We start from the raw sequence: 23,032 nt of genomic DNA, 5'->3' as shown, positions 1-23,032 counted from the left end.
CTGTCAAATCCAGGCAATCCGATCAAACATGTTTGGAAAGGATCGGAAGCTGATGCAAGAGCTAAACAAAAGGATTTACTATTTGTTCGATTTGCCCAGGTAACCCACATGTTCTGTCGAACATCTATATCCTTTAGTACCCCATTACTTTGTAGTCCTTCTAACACCAACATGACAAACCAAATCARCCAACCTTCCTTCATCCTTGTCAACCCTACACTTAATAAGCAAGCAAAATAAGCAAGCAAAGTAACAAGACTAAATTCTGATACAGCAATTGCAACTTAGCTGAAGTCTACAAGTTGCTAATAATCAGTTACAGGATYGGAWACAGTCTCTTGTGTAGTTTCTCCTGCTGTTCCTTCARCGACTTCTGAAGCACTCCTTAGGGGATGCTCAGGCCCCACGGCTGGTCTCGTCCATCGGGCTGGGATCCATGTAGAGCCTGCTAGAAGTATGGGTAAGCGCCGGCAATCCTTTTGTCATCTGTGGCAACGGGACCAATTGGGCCAATCTCTGTCCTTTTGGCATTCTCACGGGAGGATATGGGGTGTGGGCCATAATCATGATTTCTCCCTTACAGTCAGGATCAATAACTCCAGGTGMAACATRTAAKCCCAGAGYGGTAGCAGACGAGCGACCGATAAGCAATCCTCCCGTTGGTTGCTCGTTGACAAGGATAGGACCATAAAGTCTGGTGGGGATCTTATGTAGCTGAGTAGTTAAAATATCGACATCTACTGAGGCTGCCAAGTCTAAGCCGAGGCTCCCATTGGTTGCTGGTTGAAGCTGTTGGGGGATACGCTGTTGGGGGGTGCGACTGTTGCAGCTGCGATTTGTGTCCCCGCGCGGCCGCTGTTCGCGCTGTTCTTCAAGTTTCCCTGCTTCTTCCGACAAGCCTGTGTGTTATGCGTGTTGGATTGACATTTCCCACACCACACCCCCGTGGCTTGGCATTCTCGGCGAATGTGACCGGCGTTCCCACATCGATAACATTTCATTTGACCACCAGTAGTAGTGCGGGGGCGAGCGGCTGCCGCTTGGAGGGGAGCAAGWGCTGCCATGACCTGATTSTGGBAACTAATAGCCTGTTCTCKCARAGCTGTAGCTTGCTCCTGCAACCCATCTCCTATCTTCTGTAATGCATTAACTAAGAACACCTGGGGGCCAATCGGCATAGATGCTGCTTTATCTAAAAGATCTTGTACTCTCCAGTCCCCTGGGATTGAACTGATTAAGGTTCGTGTTGTAGGATTGCCATTTTGTAAAATGCATTGTTTAAGCAGGGCATCTTGCATGTGATCTGTYACTCCTGCCTTTGACATGGCTTCCATGATTTTATCAACAAAGGCACYGAGCGGTTCTTCCCTACCCTGCTTTATCCCCATATAAATAGGAATACCTCCCGGAGCTTTTACTTTATTCATYGCCCTTTTTGCTACCGCCATAGCTTCCCTGAGCTTATCGGCCCCTAAGGTCGCCTGTGCTTCTACAYGGAGGAACGCACCATGGCCCATAAGCTCATCAACGGTGATTCCTGCTAAGGGATCTCCCTGGGGTCTCGGGAGGTTTGCACTAAGCGCTGCCTCCTCCCTCCATCGYRCCTCAAATAACAGATGCTGATGGGGGGTATAAATTAATTTGGCAATACCTTTAATATCGGCAGGTAGAAGACTTGAGCATTAAACATGTAATCAAGCATTTGTTTCACCGGTTCACTCGTAACTCCGTAACTCCCCACAGTGGCACGCAATTGGGCTAACATCTTCCAATCCAAATTCTGTACCCTCGCCCGCTGTCCCCCCTGTGGATTAGGTTCAAAAACAACAGGGAACGCCAAGGTCTCCTGGGCTGCTGTAACAAGATCAGCGTCCCCATGTTCCATCCCGTGGCGGGCAATCACCCCCCATAGCTCCCTTCTCTCTCTGGCCATGGCCTCCGCGAGGTCAGATTCTGCCCCAGGGACAGGCTCCTGACTACTGAGAGATRCAGATGGAGGAAGCGGCAAGGGCTGCGGGAGCATTTCCTGACGACCATGTTCGGGGACGCCTGCTTGAGCAGGTTGAGGCAGAGGGGCACTTGGTGCGGGTGAGGGTATATCAATGGTGGTAAGAAAAGGGGGGTTCGGAGCACTAGGATCTGGTGAATCAGCATAGCCACGATTTYGCTCCTGTGCTACCTTGACCCCTTCGGCCGCCCTTTTCTCTGCCTGGCACATYAACAATTCATTATGAACAATCCTCCACAATTTGCTCATCTTTTTAGCTGATATATCTTCATCGAGCATCAACTCCCACAGTTTGTCTCTGTACCGCCTCCATTCACCTAATTCGTGAACGGAATGCGCATTACTAAAGAAACCATAAGAAGTTGCGTGATTTAATAAAACAGGGAGATCCTTATCTAAGTCAATCCCCTTAATCTGCCTCCTTTTTAAAAGGGAAATGAAAAGGTCATATGCTGCTTGCCTATCCATACTCACGTCAGCGCTGTTGCAGCCCCTCCAGGCTTCGGCAGCATGTATYGGCTGAGCCCACCGCTGTGGTCACTCAGGRCGCGGAGCAGAATATCGTAGCTTGATCRCCGTCTTCTAGCTGCAGGACCCGAACCCAACACAACTTTCCCAAGAMGAGCAGGGTCCCTGTTTGGGCGCCAGATGTTGGGAAGAAGTYGCGGRAGACAAGCCTCAAGCTTTCATGGTCATCAAGCCTCAATTTTATTTCGGGACCTCTGCCCTTTTATAATCAAGATAATAAGSTCATACATATTGCAAAAGCATAGCTCATCATTGGACAATGCAATAATAGTCAATCCCACCCCTRTGTGYCYACTTGCRGTTACATTTCTTCATACCTCTGCTGATCTTGCCTTTTCTAATAATAACGGTCAGCCCCCCATATTGCAAAAGCTCCCTMATGTATGCACTTGCRGTTACAGCTTCCTCATTCTTGTGCTGTTTTTATCTTTCTTGATCCTCCCTGGCGTCTAGCTCAATTCTAGCTCAATCAGCTGAATTTCCTCATGTCCTCCTTTACTGAACAACCATTCCTCAACAGCATTCCCCACAGTTAAGTTGCTTTTGGAAAGAGGCATTTCTGGCATTTCTGAAATTTTACTCAAGATCGCAGAAACATTAGGTAATACCACCCAACTCTTCCCCCAGAGCATTGCTCAACACTGTCTTGGCAGTTGTCTTTCCTTTTGTCAAGAGCCCTCCAGCCCTTGAGAAGCAGCACAGTTAATAACACTCTACCTCTTGTCCCTCAGGACACTGAGACAAATGGATCCATTTAGCTTTGCTTCATGGCTCTCTTGCAAAGAAAAATGAGGTGGCCTGCAATACGTACTTTGTACATACATTAAAATAACTATCTTTTGCACTTCTGTGCTCACTTTTACATACTGCCACTATCAGCTTATGGAAGAAGGATGTCTTTCTACTCTAGTACCATTAAATAATTGTCAACCTGGAATGATGATTACCAAGATTTATTGAGCATTTTTAGTGTCCTTAATGCCATATCCTTGGCCTGTGAAGCATATCATGTGAGGCTGTGCACTTTGGATGTAGTCACAGATGTAGTGCTGAGAGTGACTGTTAGAAATATTTAAGGAGGGTATTTACGAAGCAGTAAGGTGACACACGGTTTCAAAAAGAGCTTTTGGAGCAGCACTGCGTGGCAGCTATGGATGAACACTTTTGTCTTGCCTAAAGAAAAAATGTGAAGCTAAGGATTATTTATCTTCCTTCCTACTCACAGTCTCCAACCTTCCAAAATCAAAATAGTAAAAAATCATCATGTCATATTGTGAAAAGCCGTATTTCTTTTCCTCTTCCTGTTTCTTGCATCTGCCCTTCTTCCATTTAACTATTCTTTTTCCTTTAAGACTTTTTCACACAGGGATGGCTTTTGGTTTTTAATCTGTTGCATGTTGTTCCCTTTCCAAACCTTCTGAAACAGCTATATGGGGATGCATTCCTCTTGAACTTGAGGATGCCCACACTTCAGAAAGTAGACCATGTTCCACTGTCTAAAAATTCATGTACTATCTTGGGGTGATTTTATGATGATACTCTATTCCTGATTGTCTGCTTTATGCCCAGAAATGGGTCCTGGAGCTTTAAGGTGAATCTGGAGGTGCTCCAGCGGGGGCTTTGTTCAAGCTCTCACTCTCCTGTGTGCTCTGCTTGCTGTGCAGATCAAAGGCTACATTGTAGCTTTAGCTAACTTAGGTTTTATTAGCTTCATCAAAAAGTTTGTCCCCAAAATGTAGTAGCAATTCTCTGGCAGCTTCTGTTGCTTTTTTTTTTGACTGTTCGGTTTGGTTTTTGGTCCGAATGAGACCACTGGCAGGAGCTGGTCAGTGCRGACTGGCAGGGAAGCCGTAGGGACACCCCATTTCAGCCGAAACCTTGGGAGAAGCTGAATCAATGAAAGAAAGGACTGTAAATCCACCAGCTTTGTCTGCTGTGAGGAGGAGACCAGCATCAGAGGTTCACCAGGTTCCCATCTGTTTTTTTCCCCTGAGCTCCTCGGTGGACTTCCCTCCCCTCCCTGAGAAAGCCGTCTGCCCTTTTGTTGCTTCTCACCACGTGCTCGGTAGTTTTTCTTSCCTTCACCCGGCATTTTGGTTTGTTTGTTCTGCTGTGGGTGAGTGTGTGTGTGTGAGGGAGTAAAGTTCTGTAAGTTCARTATCTAACAGTTATTCATTTTTCCCATGCCCTGCAGGCGCCTTGTTTGTTAAATAAACAGGTTTTTTTCACATTCATCCAGAAAATAATTTTTGTATTGGTGGGAAAGGATTGCTGAAACCCTTTTATTTAGAAGAAGTATTCATTCCCGAGTGTTTTCTCCCAAACTTTTCTCTAAACCAAGACATGTACCTATGTGTTTTCTGGTATGAGAAATCAGTGTCAATCTGTCAAGGATAAAACTGTTAGAATTTAAAATCCTCTGTGAAAGTTTGTGCATCATTCCCAGCAGATCATTGTCGGATAGAATTCAATTATGCTATTTTAGAATATATTTGTTCTCTGAATTTCCGTAGGCCTCAGCTTTATTTGGTGGTGCTTTAGTTTTACTTAGAAATGGACATAAGAATTCTAAACAGRGAATACATAACATTGTTTGGCTTCTGCTTGAGATACCAGTCTTTAATGCTTTTTCTCTCTTTGTTACAGTTTACACAATCAGTCATATCTCCGTTAATGCATAGAGGCATGAAACCAGTTATTTAATTGCCATTTGCTCAGTCAAGTCAAGCAGTCAAGTCTTATTGGTTTGGTATTGGTCTTCAGTTGGAGAATGACATTTGGGAAGCTAGGAAGAAAAGATAGTTGCCTTTTGTCTGTCAAAGTGGCTTAAAAAGACATTGTTTTGCCTGCTTTCAGACAGGGAAGAAAGGCCTTGAACATGACTGTGCTTGCATGTGTAATGCAATAGAAAAACACTCTAAACCTGCCTTTTCTGGGACACTTCACAGCCTCTGACATGAAAGACATGACASAGCCCATGGTGGATATGTTGTACTGGGCTAAAGTTAGTGATAGAATGGACTTGAGCTCACAGAGCAGTTGAGAGAAGCTGTTGTAGCTTAGGCAAAGCAGTCCAAGGGCAAGACTGACCAAGAAAAAGGCTTCTGAAGAAAGGGAAACAGTCAGGAAGTTTATATGGTGTTTATGTCTATCACTAAATTAGCACGAACTGAAACAAATTTCAGCCTGTAATAAGTGGATTCGATTTTGCCTTTCTTGYCTTATTTTCAGTTATCTCTTCTTGGAATGGGTCTGCTGGTTTGAGGGGATGACCAGTGTCACACTAAACCCCAAAGGACTGAATTACCTTAAACCATAATAAAAATTACCATAATATGTAGCAGAATAGAAGTTGTTCTTGAAATTGAACTAATTCCACTGTTTCTTCTTTGCTACAGGTGGTGGATGTGGACTTTAAAACAGTGTGTCTCAACATCTCATCCTGAACTATCTGTTTTTAATCTGATTGCACTACGAAAGAAAAGCTGCTAATGGGATAAATGTTGAGACTTTACAAGAACTGACTTGAAGTACCGAAAGCCATTATTATTATTATTATTACTATTATTAATCGAGAAGAGCTTGAAGCTAAGTCTGTATCTGACCAGTCGTTATCATTTTCACAGTAACAGCCATGGCAAGTAAACGAAAATCAACAACACCGTGCATGGTCTTAGCCAATGAGCAGGATCCAGATCTAGAAACGGTATCAGACTTGGAGGAAGGACCACCYGTGCTCACGCCAGCAGATAACCCTACAGCAGAGAGTGTAACAAGTGATGAGGATGCTCACGAGTATGTGGATTCAGACAATCAGAAAAATACAAATAAAGTAGAAGGTGGTTATGAGTGTAAATACTGTACTTTTCAGACTCCAGATCTCAATATGTTTACTTTCCATGTGGATTCAGAGCACCCTAATGTAGTATTAAATTCATCCTATGTTTGTTTAGAATGTAATTTCCTTACCAAAAGATATGATGCCCTCTCAGAACATAATTTGAAGCACCATCCTGGAGAGGAGAATTTTAAATTGACCATGGTGAAACGTAATAACCAGACAATCTTTGAACAAACAGTAAATGATCTCACTTTTGATGGAAGTTTTGTTAGAGAAGAAAATGCTGGACAGGCTGACTCTTCTGAGGCCCCCTCATCAGGGATCTCAATTAGCAAAACTCCTATCATGAAAATGATGAAAAACAAAACGGAGACTAAACGTATTGCTGTTTTCCACAATGTAGTTGATGACATTCCTGGTGAAGAAAAGGGAACTGAAAATGAGCCAAACTCTGAAGAATTAGTAGAAAACCCCCCAGCAGCAGTTTCTGAGTCAAAACCAAGCCATTCAGCTGTTTGCAGTGCAGCAGATATGGCTGGTGCAGTAGTGACCCCTGCACCAGTGCTTCAGCCTGGGGTGGCACAGGTTATCACAGCTGTTACAGCTCCACAGAACTCAAATCTGATTCCAAAAGTACTAATACCTGTAAATAGCATTCCAGCCTATAATACTGCTTTGGATAACAATCCTCTATTGCTTAACACCTACAACAAATTCCCRTATCCAACCATGTCGGAAATCACTGTTCTTTCCACTCAAGCTAAGTACACTGAAGAACAGATTAAAATATGGTTTTCTGCCCAGCGTCTGAAACATGGTGTGAGCTGGACACCAGAGGAGGTGGAGGAAGCAAGGAGGAAACAATTTAATGGCACAGTGCATACTGTGCCACAGACAATTACTGTTATTCCAGCACACATTTCTGCTGCCAGCAATGGTTTACCTTCCATTTTGCAGACATGCCAAATAGTCGGTCAGCCAGGACTCGTTCTCACTCAAGTTGCAGGTACAAACACGTTACCAGTAACAGCCCCAATAGCCTTGACTGTAGCGGGAGTCCCAAACCAAACACAGTTACAGAAGAGTCAGATTCACAGTGCTCAGCCCATTGCAGAAACCAAACAAGTAGCTGCCATTCCAGCCCCTCAGTCTATCAAAAATGAATCCACACTGATGAATCCTGACTCTTTTGGGATCCGAGCAAAAAAAACTAAGGAACAGCTGGCAGAATTGAAAGTCAGCTACCTTAAAAATCAGTTTCCTCAAGACTCAGAAATAGTTAGACTTATGAAAATAACAGGCCTTACTAAAGGAGAGATCAAAAAGTGGTTCAGTGATACACGCTACAATCAGAGAAACTCAAAGAATAATCATGGGATTCATCTCAACAGTGATTCCTGTGCCACCATTGTTATTGATTCAAGTGATGAAATGAATGACTCTCCAACAGGAGTCACTCCACAGAGCAAGTCATCTTGGAGTACTTTTCCTGACTTCACCCCACAGAAATTCAAAGAGAAGACTGCTGAACAGCTGCAAGTCCTCCAAGCAAGTTTTCTTAATAACCCTGTCCTTACTGAAGAAGAGATGAATAGGTTAAGAGCCCAAACAAAACTGACCAGGAGAGAGATTGATGCCTGGTTTACAGAAAAAAGTAAATCAAATGTATTGAAGGAAGAGGGAGCTGACATGAGTGAAACCAATGCTGGCAGCTCAAAAGAGGAGTCTGGAGAGACTTCTGTGGGAGATGGAACAGCAGGAACAAAATCAGGGTGTTCCACTTCAAGCAAAATAAGCAAAAAATCACCAGAGCAGTTGCACATGCTCAAAAGTTCCTTTGTCCGTACTCAGTGGCCATCTCCACAAGAATACAACAAGCTGGCAGAAGAAACTGGGCTTCCAAGATCAGAAATTGTGAGCTGGTTTGGAGACACTCGTTATGCCTGGAAAAATGGTGGATTGAAATGGTATTACTATTACCAGAGCGCCAGTGCAAACAGCCTGAATGGACAAGGCTTTGGAAGGAAGAGAGGGAGAGGAAGACCAAAAGGGAGGGGGAGAGGGAGGCCTCGGGGGAGGCCTCGGGGAAGTAAGAGGTTAAATTGCTGGGACAGAGGTGTGTCTGTCATAAAATTTAAAACTGGAACAGCAATCCTGAAGGACTATTATATGAAGCACAAATTCCTTAATGAGCAAGACCTTGATGAACTGGTAGCCAAATCTCACATGGGATATGAGCAGGTCAGAGAATGGTTTGCAGAAAGGCAAAGAAGATTAGAACTTGGAATAGAGCTGTTTGATGAGAACGAGGAGGAAGATGAAATGCTGGATGATCATGAGGACGAGGAAGAAACGGATGATAGTGATACTTGGGAACCCCCCAGACATGTTAAACGTAAACTTTCAAAAACAGACTGATGTACAATTTGGAATTTGGGGGCCAAAAATGTATGAATTAAGTTTGATGTTATGGTGAAGAGCCAAATGATTTTTCATGGCCTTCAGTTTAGCAAGCAGCTGCTTAGCATCTTTCTTCCACCCAAGAATATATGGGCAAGATGCTACCTGTGCAGGCAAGAACTGTTTGCTTCGTTGCTACAAGAGATGAACATCCTCAGGCCAGGCCTGGGACAGGGGGTTACAAATCAGAACAAGTTCAGCTCCTCCTTTTCCACATTACTGATGGGAAGGTTCATGTTCATCATACATGTGACTGCTTCTCAATATTTAATTGCCTTATGTTGTTTAATTCCAAAAAAACACAGACACTTTTTTTGTTGTTGATGYAGGAGAACATTGCCTGCTCATGAAGGAGGAAAACACAAAAACCTTAGATGTCTTTTTGCAAACATCAYTTCATCTGAAAGATTTCAAGGCCTGGGTTTATTTCATGCGGAAAGAGTTGAAAAAAAAGAGAAGGGGAAAAGTGTGAAAAAGGAATCAATGAACCTAGGGGTGAGGATTGATTGGGTTAAGAAAATAAGGYGATATCTGCGCCTTTTGCATATCTTCAGAGTGTTTTGGGTTTACAGAACTTGGACTGAAATGTTCCTTGTTGATAATTATGAGCTAACTGAATGAGTCTGATGCTAGAAGATGCTTTTTGTTGCAGTTATTCAGTGTATCCTACATCAGTCTAATTTAAATGCCTGACAGACTTGATGCAGTTAATAGTAACACTCACTTCTACCTTGTGCATTCTTCCCTTTGTTGGAAATGGAAAAATAAGTATATTTCTAGCAAAAAAGAGTAATTTCTTGAAATCTGACACTGAGTTTTAAGGTTAATATAAGGCAGAAACTGCCTAAAAGTTGTTCAGAGTTGCTTAGGGGTTTGTAAGAATACACAGATGCAGAGATGAAAAGCATCTTTTGGTACTAGTAAGAAAGGCTTTCAAATAAGTTGTGGTAATGACATGGTGTTTAATTCACAAACAAAATGACATTATATGGCTTTTAGATGCTTAGGAATTATAAAAACATTAGTGTTGAATTGTTCTTCAGTGATAGCCCAGTTGAGGGCTGATTGCTCTTAGGACTGCTGGATGAATGCACTTATTTCTAGAGGTGGCTTGATCTACCTGAGTTGAACTCCAGAAGTAGTTCAAACTGATATAAAACATCCAYATCTTAAATAAATGTCTATAAAATAGAGGAAAAAAAAAGCTATTTGGTCTCAAGACAGTGAAGTCATAGTGCAGTTTGAATTAGAAACTTAAAAACAATGGGCCAAATTCACACAAGTTAGTTTGAGCAGATGTTTGGCATCCTAGAGAACTGATACTCTGAGGAAGAGCAGTTTGTATTCTTGCTACTGCCAGCCTGCATTTTTAGGGATAAGTTACTTTATATTTAGATGTCAAAAGATGATGATGAATTGGTGCTGCTGTCACCAGCATTGTCTGCTTTTACATTGGCACTAATGGAATGGATACTAGCAATCTCCTTTTGCACATCTGTCAGCGTCTTTGTAGGCTTCTGCATCTGATGACTAATGAGGACAGATTAGTGCAGAGAAAATGGGGTCCTAATGTCTCCTCATCTCCAAGAACCTATTCTAGAATTATTCTGTCTTTTGGACTGTGATAACTGTAAAAAAAAAAAACCATAAAAGCTCTTTTAGTCATGATTTTCTGAAGCAGASGAGTCCACGATAGATCTGGTTTTCATACTTGATTGTGGATGAAGCCAAGGTATGAAAGCCAAAGAAAGATAGGGAATAGTGTCTGACAAAAWAATATTGTTAACCTCCCAAACCTTCCTTTCTGAACTCTTGCAGCTGCCCTTCTTCTCACAGATTGAACAGGCTCCCTGAGCTGCAGAAGGATGTTCTGTTATGAAACTGGGGTGACTTCTTCTGACTGTTTAAAATTATTGGAGACAAAAAGGCAATAGCTTATGGTATATGTTGTGAATTTGATGATGAAACTATTCCCTGGCTTCCAAGACTCAAACTGGTGTGGCACAAAGTGGCCAGCTTTGCTAGAGAGGACTAGCCAAGAATCCCTCAATTTAACTTTGGAGTGGGGCAGAAGCAAATTCATTCATGTTTTGTGGGAGTGTTTATGACTCTGGATGTGAGGTGGTATATGAGAGATCAAGATCTGGCCTTTCAGCATTGACTGCTGCATGGGATTGGGAGGGATTCTCATTTGCCTGGTAATGGTCTGGTAATGAGCAGATACAAGAAAAATTTACACTAGCTTCAAGCTCTGTTGGGAATACAGGGTCAAAAATCTGTGCCTGCTGACTAGGAAAGGGCAAAGCTAGAAGGAAAAGAAATGTTACTTTTAAGTTTCCAAAAATACTAAAACAAATCCTTGGGAATATGCCTCTAGCAAGCAAAATGTGGAGTTGCCTTAATCCTTGAAGTTGACCCAGAATTAATTTTCCTTTTTAAAAAAAAAMCAAAACCCAAAACAACCAAGCAGCCTGTCCAAATAAATATCTCCATTTTTGTTAGTAGAGACTTATTTAGGTTAGCTAGGAATCCTATCTTCTTTAAAAAATGGGAAAAAATAAAGATCAAAGTTAATTACATTATTAAACTGGGATATTTTCCCACTTTGGCAGTGTTCTATTAAATAACACTCAGCTACAATGGTAGGCCTTAGCACATCTGGTCTGAAAAACACAGGAAGAGGAAATACATTGTTTATCAGACTAAATATAGTTGGATTGGAGGTCTTTTTTTCAGTAGAATCATCAGAGACAGTGGCTGATGCATACTGGGCCACATTTTCAGTTGTTGTAAATACTAGAGTCTACACATTTCCTTTGGGCTACATGCRCATTTTAAGCCTGTCAGTTGTGCCAAGGAGGAGGGAAATCTGGGTGGATTCAGTCTGAAGACAGAGGTTGTATGCATTCATTATTGCCCATAGTCTGACTGTTATTTCTGTTTGAAYAGAGTGCATTAATTCCCCATTTTGTGTTTACATCGTGTGTATATTTGCACTGCATACTGGGAGAGAGGCAGACTCCTTCCAGAGGCCTCCCACATCAGGACAGAGCTGTCAGCATGTAGTCAGTTGTGTCTCTGAACTGTGGTCATGCCTGGTGGGAACTCAAAGCTACACTAACAGTGGTTTAGTCCAGGTTCATCTGAGCCACCCTTTGGCTGCTGTACAGTCACSTGAGAGAAACAGAAATCGCCTGATGGGTGGAAGGGATATGGCACCTCATTCTACCAGTCACATACAGCAGCTCCCTGAACTTCAGCACATCAGCAAGAGTCTTAATTTGTTATGATTCCAAATGTCTCTGTGCTCGTCAGCAGTGCACCCCTGCAAGCCTGGCTCCCTCTTGGAGCTTATGCACACYTGCAGGATGTTTTGGAAGCCATTTGGACTGAGTTATATTGGCAATGGGAAAGGAAGGGGCAAGAAAATACATCTACCCAGGGGTGAGAGTCCATGTGATTTTTTATTGACTTTCCTGCATGGTAAGGACTGTGTCTAGATGAACCTGTGGTATGTTTTCTGTATTTCTATGGATCTTTACCACCTAGGTTTGAGATCACTRTGCGCCAGACTTCAGTGATGGTCATTGATGTTGAGAGGAAGGARCTTTGATCTTGCTTAGATCTTACCTCTGGGTGGCTGGTTTCTCAKTCTTCATTGGGACTACATGAAAATTCAGTTGTGAGCATCAGTTCCCTTAGAGCTAAGCTAGTGCATTCCTCTTCATCTGCTGTTTCTGCCAGGAGTACCTGCTCCGATGGTGCCAGCTGTCTCTGGTATTCAACTAAAMAGAGAATACAGATAATCCTGTGCCAGAATGGTGAGAGAAAAGAGCTAAAAGAAAGAAAGCAGTGTTACAACCAGGGAAGATAYCCACCATCCCAGTATCTCCTGCTGCATGGCATGTTTCGCCCTCGCTTCAGAGTGCAGTGAAAGAGCACAGTTCCATCTTAAACAGTGCTGTCTTCCCAGCATCGGCCTCTCAATGACCCCAAAGTTAGTGTTGCAAAAAAAAAAAAAAAGTCAGACCTATTTCCCCCTGGAGGTTTGAATGAGCAAACAGTGCTGGCTTGTAAGAAGAGAAAGAAGGGAAAATGTAGAAGCTTGAACAAGGCTCTGACTTTTGCCTGCCCTGCAGAATTTACTTTCCTAGAAGTTGATAAGCAAAACAATTTTAACTCTTTCTGTTGTGACAGAGGAGTAAATTACTACAATCTATTTTTTAGCACATAGAAATCTCTGTTTCATTTGAAAGCAAAGGACAGGAGATACCTAGTACCTCATTATTAGAATTTAGTGTATTATCTCTAATACACTRTAGTAAATGAGGCCTCGACCTTTCTTAACTTTGTCCGGTACAATGTTGMAAATTGCTTTTTCATTATGTTATATATGTGTCTGACTGTAACTTTGATTATTGGGAAAGAAACTTACTCAGTGTGCACACATGACATGAAATAATTTTCTAGTYGATGATTTGCTCACCTTGGACAAAAACAGGTTTTCTTTTGCTCTCCAAGAAATGCTTGGCAAATGCAGGCAAATGCACTCCCTTCCCCTCTAAAGAGCAAAGGATTTCTGGCTCCCATACAAAGTGATTCATGGCTGTACACAGTCCCTGTAGGCCAGAAAGCCCAAAGATGCAGACATTCTCCTCCTCCRTTTTCCTCTGAAATGAGAGCACAGCAGTAACTTTGACAACTGATCTCTGGCTGCTGAGTAATCAGGCTGTGGYTTAAGGTGGGGAGCGTTTTTCCTTTTGCACTTAATGGAGTACTGTGTATTCAGGCTGGATGTCAGTATTCTCTTCTGTAAATATGGTAGTACCAATTTGCATCCTCCACCTGAGTCCAATACCTGTCTATATTCATATCTCCCAAGGAGAGAAGATAATCTTTAAGCTTCTGTAGTGTTAAATATCCCTGCCCTAACCTGAAGGCACAAAAGTAGAGTGCAATGAAATATAGCTATTTTCTTTGATTTAATTTATTTTTTTCTTTGAAAACAATTTTGCTTGCATTCAGTAGTAATAGAGAGTATCAATGACCAGAGAATAGTAAAACTTTTGAGAGTTGTTTATAATGCCTGGAATGATTGTGTAGATTAAAAGATGGGAAGGGCTAATAGAGGTTTCAGTTCCCTACACTGAACAGTGCTGGTTACATCTGTAGTCTCCATCCAGCTTGTGATATCCTAAGATAAATAGATTTACCAAGAAGCATGACACAAACTTACCAGGTCAATTTACTTGAGGTTTGCTGRTGTGTTAAAATTCTGTGGGAAAATATTTTGAAATTTCCATTTCATCAGAAACTGAAAAATCCTCATAGTAGCTACTAACATACAATAGCTCAAATTTCTGCGTTGTTTCCCCACTTCTAAAAAGTGAGATTTTGAAGCACAGGTGGGTTATAGCCAGTATTTCCAAGTTTAATGGTTGGAGTTCTTGGGGATTTTTCTCTTTCTATGGTGAAGAGCATCTGCACCTTTTCAGTGAGCAATCATTGCAAAACCAACTCACACAACATTATAAAACATAGAGTGATAACTGAGTATMTTSTAGCACTTTCCATKAATTAAATGGGGTTCGTTTGATGCWTGTTGATGTCTATACTGGGGCTAGACACCATAGGTAGTCAGGATAGCAAGGAATGCAAACCTGCCCGTCCTGCATGCCTGGAGTCACTCAGATGAACTGCACCCCAGCTCCAGTGACCCTGGCTTGCAGGCAGCCACTGGCACTGCAGATATTATAGAGATGGATCTTCTGGCTGGATTGTAGCACTGATCTTTGTATTATGGTCAGCARTGGTACTGACCTCTGCTTCCAACTTGATGCTTGTTGGGAAATGAGGCCCTTTTTTTTCTTTTTTTATTTAGAACAGATAGCACTACAGTGAAGGACAAAGTAACTGATCCTTGGTTATAATACTGTGGCATAAAAATGCTTTAGGTTTTCTCAAGTATTTTAGAGATAAGGTTACTGTGTGAACATTGSACTGCACATAACCTAGAATGTGTTAGGATATATAATACTTGTGTCTGGGTTGATGAAAGTATTTCCTTATGCTTATTCAATACTAGATACCTATCATGAAACTGTCCCTAGAGAATCTGCTAGAATGACAGAAGATTCAAGTATTCATCTATGCTACGAAATGATCAACCACAAGAGCTCTGCTATGATTTCGGAATATTCCCCCCATCTTCCAGTTTCAGCTTACAAAAGTATTTCCAACCCTGCATAGTTGGCTATCTGCATGTATACTTACAGTCTGTACAGAAATGCACTAAAATGAGTTGCCCTACCTGGGAAGGCTTTATATTGTATAGAAAATGTGGCACTAGGTACTGCTCTTCATGTGCACAGGAGAGTTAGCAGGTGTCAGTCTCGTTTACAGAAATGATGGCGCTTTGCAATTTTCTATAATATATTGCAATATATTTAAATGTCCTGTTTGACATGTGAAATGAAATTAAGTTAATGCATTGTTATGTATTTGAAGTATGAGGAAGATGATTCACTAACGACCAGCAAGGTTTTTAGAAAGGTGTCTGGTATGTAGCCGTCTGTGTGATCTGTCTGGTGTATGTGATATTAAAGGAAGCAACAATACTGTCACTGTTTAGAATGAAGAGTTTCTTTTGAATGATGCAATAGCTTACAATGTCTTTCCTTTGTAGCTGCCCAGTGTGGTGAAGGGGAAGCAATTCTTGAAAAATTTCAAGATAWCTGGTTAACTGTGAATGGGCCTAATCTTTCATGAAACCAAGAAAATTTTTGGACACACACAGGACTTGAATACTCAAAAGGATTGGAACTTAGTGTTGTGCCAAAGTTAAACTACTGCAGTTGGCAGTTCTGCACTGTAAATAGAAGACTGATTAAAAGACAGCTTGTAAAAAAAATTCGAATTTTAATACAGTACATTTTTATTCTGATACATGATGGAAACATTCTGTTTTAGACCTTTTTTGAAGAGGCTTCAGTGACCACTAGATTTTGTCCTCTTATATTTTGTTTGGCCTAATACTATATGTTTTAGTAAGATGGGCTTTATTGCCTGTGTTCTTTGATATGTGATTAAGCTTATAGCTTTGAGTGACCAAACATTTTACAGAGTAAAAGTTCTTAGAAACCGTATAATGTAACTGATATTTCTGTGTCTTATTTATCAGGCTCTGCACAAACTTGGAAAGTTGTGCTGGACTTGTACAACTCGTATATGGGAACGCAGCATACATCTGGATATTACAAACCTAAGCCTTTGTGGCTGTATGGATCTCGTCTTTGGATTTATTTTTGTTATTTTTTTGAGGCAAAGAAACGAATGGATGCTGCTGTAAAATATTTGTAATATTGCCATTATTGCTTTCTGTAGCAATTACTGCTTTTGCTTCAACAGATAAAGAAAATAAATCAGAGATAGAAAAATCCTAAAAGATGCTGGTAGAAGAAAGGATCATGTGAGAACTTCTGAAAATAAACTTTGTACCAAAAATTTGAAAACAGAAATAATGGAATAAATGTCTCCTTACTGAGTGTGTGTGGTTTTAAGAGATGGTGTGGAAACCAGGAATCATGTCTGTATGAAAATGTCACAAACCAGATCTCCTCAAATACCTTTTTCCCTGTTACACAAAACGGAATTTCACCAATTCCTCAGATGCATTGAATTCAGAGAACTGACTTGGCTGAACTGCCAGTGTGAGGTCAGCTTCACGTGTGAGTCAGTGCAGCTGCTTGTTGCTGAACTGTTCAGCCATGTCAGCAGCACTGGGACRTTCACGTGATTTTTCTCATTAAGGCAGATGCTTTTTATTATGGCATTTAAAATATTAAGGGTGGGAAGAGCAGGGGTGAGTAAAAAAGCACCTCTTCACTGAAGTACCTGTCAGTTGGACAGGTTGCTTTAACATGTGCCTTTTCCTGAGATGAGAAGGGTCTGAGGTAAGAGCTGCTGTGGAGCTCTGCCCTTCTTCCATGAGCCTCACCTGCCATCGCTCACATCCGCRCCCTGCCAGAGGCAGAGCCCCTGTCTTGCATTGCTGGGACTCATMACACCCATCTATTCCAGCTGTTGAGCTGCAAATGGAGGAGCTCAAGACTTGAGTTTTCCCTGCAGGACCTGGCACTGTGCCTACAGATGTATCCCCATCTGTATGTTTAAAGCAATAGAGTCATTCCTGTGCTGTAGCTGATGTTAGTCTGAAAAATCACATCTTGAGCTGAAGTAGTGATCTAAGCACAGGACTGGAAATGAGCATGAGTAGTCACTACAACTTGGTGTTTGGCCAAATAGTTTTACTCGGTTTGATAAAACATAAGAATGCTTATTCAAGAATCAGCTAATGAGGGGGTTACAAGAAGCATTCAATTATGCATGCAGTCACCTTTTTTTTAAGGTACCATTTTTGTTTATAGTATACCAGCAATTCCAAAATGCTGCAATTCAGAAGATRCTTTCACAAGAGATCAGTGGGTAGTTTCCCCTCTCCCAGCCCCCGCTTCCTAGCATCTTTCAGCTTGCATTTGTTTTCATAAAAATACTATCAACTACTATTTTTGCAAATTTAAAATACCAAGCCACTTTGAGTACTGCCTTTTTTCCTTTGTATGTCAGAAAGTCCCCTCTATAAATTGCTCCCTGTAAGCTTGGTGTTGATTTGAAATATTGCTGGTGGAGGTCCTTAGTCTCAGATGGTGTTTTCTAACATTTTTTGTGGTTAAATGACTTGTTGCACTTCAAATATTGTAAAAAGAAATATTTGAATATATGTTTCTACTGCTCTAACACTGAACTACTAGCATTGTGACTAATTCCTCTCCCATGTGCATTTCTTTACAGGTTCAGTGCTGAGCTGATCTTCATTACCTTAAAATATTTGGTAGAAGAAAGTTGGAAAAAGGACATGACACCTAGTTGGTTTGTGTCTCTGGTGAAAAGAAAGGTCAGTGTTGGCAGTAATTCTCCTCTTAGTGATCTTCAGTTTTCCTAAATAAGAGCCAAAGAGGAAAAAAACATAATTTCAGTAAAGCCTGTCTTAAGGGACTAACAAGGAAGAGAGCCCACAAAATAGCCTGTAATAATTACATGTYCTGAACCAGAGATGGAACAAATAGTATTGCAATTTTAACTGCTCTCAATTCTGAAGTTTCTTTCCAGCAGCTGGCCAAAGATCCTAGATGAGTCCAGTTGCAAGGATTTCTGTGCAAGTATCACACCCAGCACCCACCATGTGCAGAACTGGAGCCTCACAGATGCCCTGTTAAGGAAGYTCATAATTTTTCCTAGAGATACCTCCATGTTTAAAACTGCATCACTGATGTGTGTTTTATAGTCTTCTTTGCTGTAAATTCATTYCATGTGCAGTAATTGGGGGAAGAGAGAAACTGGGGGCAAAGTCCATTCTGGATTTCTGCATTTTGTTTGTATGTGTTCATTGAGCTTTCCCTCTGCTGTGCCTCACTCTTTCTGCAGGCACTGTTACTTATATAAGGCAAATATGAAGACATAGAAGCTAAATTTGTTAGCAGTTTCCACTAGTCCTCTCCAGCAGTGCAAAAGCTGTATGGGAAACAAGGCACTGCAGAATCAACAGTTTGGTTGTTTCCCATGTGGAGGCAGCCTCCACATGGAAAAAAGAGAGCAAGACTGAAAAAACCTGAGTGGTGAGGGTCACTGAAGGCCAGCCTGAAGCCCTTGGTATTTTTTCTGATTATTGTGATTTGTTTCTCTTTGTTCTTGCAAGACAGCAATATTGTAGTAAGTCAGATCAGTTTATTTAATGTTGTTACAAAGAAGGTCTTAAATGGCATCCTAGAGGAGTTGCCACCAGCATTTCTTAGTCCTGCCTGGTCCTGAAAACTGCAGTAGTAAAGTTCTAACCTCGAGAAGTAATGAAGTCACTGTGGTCTCTGTGGCCTGGTTTCATCACAAGTAGCAATTAAGCAACAAGCATAACAGTGGCCAGCACAAGTTAATGAGTTTTCAGAAAAACTGATAAAACTGAAAGAAGGGCATAGAAGGAGGCATACAAACCTCACCGTGCTCAACTCTGCTGGTTTGACCAGAAAGCCTATCTGCTTTTCCAGTTAGAGCAGAAGATTGGAGATACCCTTTGTCATGACTTTCATATTGACAGACCATCAAGGTTCAACCTCAGTACTTGTACTACATGGCTGAGTGAAACAGTTCAGACACATGATCTCTTAAGTACTGGTAGTGCGTGGGAAGATCACTGCTTTAGGATACCTTCTAGCATTTGATCACTTTTGTTCTTTCTATCTTTCCTGAAAGTTTTCTTYCTCTTTTTCAAAGGCTTTCTGGTCAAACCCAAGGGCATTACTCATTCTGCTCATCATTTATCCTACTAGACAGAAAATAGTTGCAAAAGCCATTAATAGCTGAACACATCTGTGTGCAGTGCACCCTTTTGGCAATAACAACTTTATTGGGTTTTGTGAGGCCTGAGGGGGGTGGATTATGGCCTAGTTAATATGGCTTGCCAGGAGTTTGAAAGGTTGCACTRTCTTAAGGTAGAGCAGGCAAATGAACCATCTTTTGGAGGCTGCATTTTCTCCTGTCTGTCCTAAAGACCCCTAAGTAGCTTTTGGCTTCTACTAACAACAAACAGTTCATAATCTGATTTCCACAATGCACCCCTCACCTCCCCACTGCATTTTTGTTGTGTCTAACTAGAACTTCCTGCCATCATTGTAAGATGTGCTTGGGTTCATCTGAGCTCAYCAGAGCTTTTTTGTTTGCAGTTTGTAGTAGTGATAACCTCTGTCTGCCCCAAGTCATGAAATGTTATTTGTATTACCCTCCCCGTAGCCATGGACAATATCCCCTTATGTGTGACACCATGCAATGAAGATGAAAACTGGTTTCTGCTGTAAAGAACTTGCAATCTAAATAAAAGGCAAGAGACAAGGACACAGCAAGACAATATCAGCAAACAGCTACTCCTCTTTTCTTGAGTGTKTTTAGGGAAGAGCCTATGTTATGACTATCCAAAAACTAATCTTCCCTCAAGGTATGAATATTTCACAATGTCTGTAAGAATCCACTAAACAATTCAGGARCCACCCCATCCTTTGAGGAATGCTGCCTGTGGGCCTTACTTGGCCTTTTCACTACAAGCAGTTCTCTTGCTTTGAGGATAAGACTACTCTCCTGCTTTCTTCCAAAGGCAGCTGCTTTCCAGTATATTTTAATAAAACATGTGAGAGCTGCATTATTCCTGGCCAATGTGTGTGGGTAGTGCCTATCAAGTTAGGGCCCTAGTGGCCGAATGAGGTTTCTTGTTTCTGCTGTGTGTGCTTGATAGTCTCTGAAACCTTTTTGGTGTGTGTGTGCTGGCACAAGAGTGGCTGGASTGTGGCGAGGACCCATGGAGGCTATCACAATACAAATAATAGCATCAGTAATTAAAGAAACATTGGAGGAAAATTCTTCTGAATCAGTTTTGCCTCAGAATAGACAAGGAAAYCATGAGAAGAGCTTTGACAAACTCTGTCTTCCATGCTGCATTTTCTTTTCCTGGCCAGAAGACTCAGGCAATAAGACAGTGTGACAAACCCCTGCCTATCAGTGGAGTTGTGTTCACAGCCTGGGCTGTCTCTGGGCTCACCCTGATGCAAGATGAAGCACACTGGTTTGCCCCCCACTTGCCTGCCCCTGCTCACCCAGGGTGAAGCTGGGTCACAGCCCCTCACCAYTGCCATAACAAGGCACGCTCGTGTGAACAGCCACAATGGCTTTGCTGATGCGCAGGAACTTGCTTGGAGGTCACAAATTACTGGAGGCCATTTTTATTGGTCCAGTGGTCATGTGCCAAGCTGGTGGCTGGCAATGGAGTAAGACCTTGACTGCTTCTAGGGAGAGATTCATCTAAAGCTTCTTTTTATCCCTAAAGCTGCATACACAGAGCAGCTGCAGCAATACAGGCTCTTGTAGGGCTTGTATATCTGAGCCCCTTCAAAGCTGCCTCTTCCAGGGATGATATCTTCTGTGTGAAGCCAAGGCTAACAGCACCAAGGCAAATCATGCCATGCAAACTCTGGCAAACAAGTACAATGTTTACTTAAGTASAGTGAGAATTTGTGGTGGCTACACTGATGGCTTGGATCTTAGGGGAGAAATTGAGCAAACCTCTGGTGCTGACAAGGCAGAGGAATTTCCTAAAGTTGCATTTTTTCATTTCTGTAACTAATATATGAGGAGCTTTTTAAATGTCTTGAGGGGAGGCAGGGACAGGGGAGAGCCAGGCAAAGAAGGAATGAAGAAGAGRGGCAATATTTTGCCCATGACTTACRACTGAAACTACACAGTCAGCTGCTAGGTCCCCTGTATGGCACTCGGGAATTGTGGCTCTCCTATCACTGATTTACCAGACAAAGGCATTCTCTGCATTGCAACACAAAGCCTTTTTGCAGACCACATTGGTATCCTCAGAAGAAATGATGGTTGAAACCCCCAGCCCTGGAGGACTCTGCGATCCAAGCTGGCAGACAACTGGCTGCTGTGGGATTTGCCCCTGGGAATGCCTTGCTCTTTGTGTTTTACTTTGAGCTGGGGCCACATTTCACTTTGATTACTCATGTTTCTTTGTTTGGATTTTCTTCATTTTGATTTGTGCTTATTYGTCCTTCTGGATTTTTGTGCCTTGTTCATCAAACCCGTGTGTTGCAGTGTGACCTGCAGTCCTGGATAGGGATAAAGGGAATGCCTGTGCCCAGTGCATGTGAGGAGCCCTACAGGTGCTGGAACTGTTCAGAGACTTGTACAAATCTCCACAGTCTGTCCCCTGTGTGCTTTGCCTATCCTGGCCTGTGGGCAGGAGGAAGCCAGATGGTTTTTGTGTTCACATAAAAGCAACTGTCCCCACCTACCTTGATACTTCTAATAGAAAGACTGAAGCACATCAGGCAAGCTCCTGGTTCTTTCCAGACTTACTTGCCGAACAATTTCCTCTGTGCTGGATGGCTTATTGCTAAACAACAAGTTTAAAAGCAAAAGAAACATCAATCTGCTTTTATTTTTCTGATCAAACCCAGCTACCAAAGTTGAGTTTCTACCCTGGCAATTATGCCAGGTTATGGTATGCTGGTATGGAAGGGTATTTTAAGCACATAAAAAAAAATACCCTAACAAAACCAAACCACGTGTTTTACATGTCAACTAGAAGGAAACCTTTAAAATTATCCATACAGGCACTACTTTGGCCTCAAAGGCTGTTCTGGTATAGACAAGTGCATTAGTCCATTTTCCAGGCTAAGGAAGTAAAAGGATGGCTTTTCAGCTCACCRTCTCCAAACCTGTGTGGTGATTAGATGGGTCAAAATGGACCTTCCTGGATGGACAGACTGGCAAGGTGGAGACAGGGAACTGCACAGCAGTACACATAAAACCCAGCACATGGTGCACTGTAGTACCATGAGGCAGGGCAGGCAGCTGGGGCAGGTACAGCCTCACCTGGGGGCTCTCAATGAGCAGCCGTGTGCCTGAGTCTTGAAATCCTGAAGAAGGTCTTGGATCAGTCTTCACTTGTTGTGTCTCCATTTCTCATAGCACAGTTTGGGGTGCTCTGGGAAAGCCTGTCGTGGAAAGCCTGAAATGTCACAGAATCACAGAATTTTTYGGGTTGGAAGGAACCCCTGGAGATCATCTAGTCCAACCTCCTGCCAAGGCAGGGTCACCTAGAGCAGGTTACACGCCAGCTTCCCCTTCTGCTTTGAGACAAAACTGAAACCAAATGGCAAAGTTACCAAAACGCATTCCCACTCACCCCCACAAGTCACGGGGCCGAGATACTGACAGAACACCTCTCCAATTATGCAGTTAATTTACCAAGGCGCGRACTGTGGCTCAGCCCTTGCCGAGGAGGTCTCACAGCACTCCCCTGTCGGTGAGCGGGGACCGATCTCCTCCCCCCGCACGGAGCGGAGCGGAGCGGGGCCGCGCGGGGGCCGGCGGGAGCTGCGGCGGCGATGGAGCCGGAGCCGGAGCCGGAGCTGGGTCCGCAGTTCGAGGATTCCCTGTTCGCGCCCAGCCGGGAGCGCCGCTCGGGCGGCGGGGAAGGGGCTCCGTGCGGCGCCAGGCACTGCGAGCCCTGCGTGAGGATCCGGAGCGGCGGGGGGACCGGGTGGGGCGGGCCGTGATGGGGCTGTGTGTGCTCTGTGTGTGCT

At 42.6% G+C, this 23,032-nt stretch overlaps 2 protein-coding genes and 1 long non-coding RNA gene across 6 annotated transcripts in view; 2 read left to right on the top strand and 1 right to left on the bottom strand.

Annotated features, from left to right (window-relative positions):
• ZHX1 (zinc fingers and homeoboxes 1) overlaps positions 1-17,751 on the top strand; it is a 34,647-nt gene extending 16,896 nt beyond the window's left edge. For 2 of the 4 annotated variants that reach the window (XM_057368226.1, XM_057368217.1), the window contains exon 2: positions 5,935-13,361. In XM_057368226.1, coding sequence (XP_057224209.1) covers positions 6,171-8,795 — 2,625 coding nt within the window. In that variant the 5' untranslated portion in view covers positions 5,935-6,170 and the 3' untranslated portion in view covers positions 8,796-13,361. Of the gene's footprint in view, positions 1-5,934; positions 13,362-15,522; positions 16,786-17,687 lie in introns of those variants that run through there. The other 2 variants (XR_008965469.1, XR_008965468.1) reach the window with 2 other exon arrangements.
• Positions 17,752-17,770: 19 nt separating this feature from the next.
• On the bottom strand, positions 17,771-22,757 carry LOC130574805 (uncharacterized). Its single transcript, XR_008965471.1, has 3 exons — positions 22,695-22,757; positions 22,320-22,455; positions 17,771-17,834 (listed from the first exon to the last, which is right to left on the bottom strand). It is a non-coding gene; the product is annotated as an uncharacterized LOC130574805 (long non-coding RNA).
• A 4-nt stretch (positions 22,758-22,761) lies between these two features.
• Positions 22,762-23,032, top strand: part of CUNH8orf76 (chromosome unknown C8orf76 homolog) — an 8,544-nt gene continuing 8,273 nt past the window's right edge. The window contains exon 1 of the mRNA XM_057368245.1: positions 22,762-22,960. Within this exon, the coding sequence (XP_057224228.1) occupies positions 22,835-22,960 (126 nt within the window). The 5' untranslated portion in view covers positions 22,762-22,834. The remainder of the gene's footprint in view (positions 22,961-23,032) is intronic.

Source organism: Malurus melanocephalus, unplaced genomic scaffold (genome assembly GCF_030028575.1).
Source record: "Malurus melanocephalus ecotype Western Australia unplaced genomic scaffold, MMel_1.1 scaffold_3, whole genome shotgun sequence".
NCBI lineage: Eukaryota > Metazoa > Chordata > Aves > Passeriformes > Maluridae > Malurus > Malurus melanocephalus.
The sequence above is the reverse complement of the archived record's forward strand: the minus strand, read 5'-3'. Positions and strand labels throughout refer to the sequence as shown.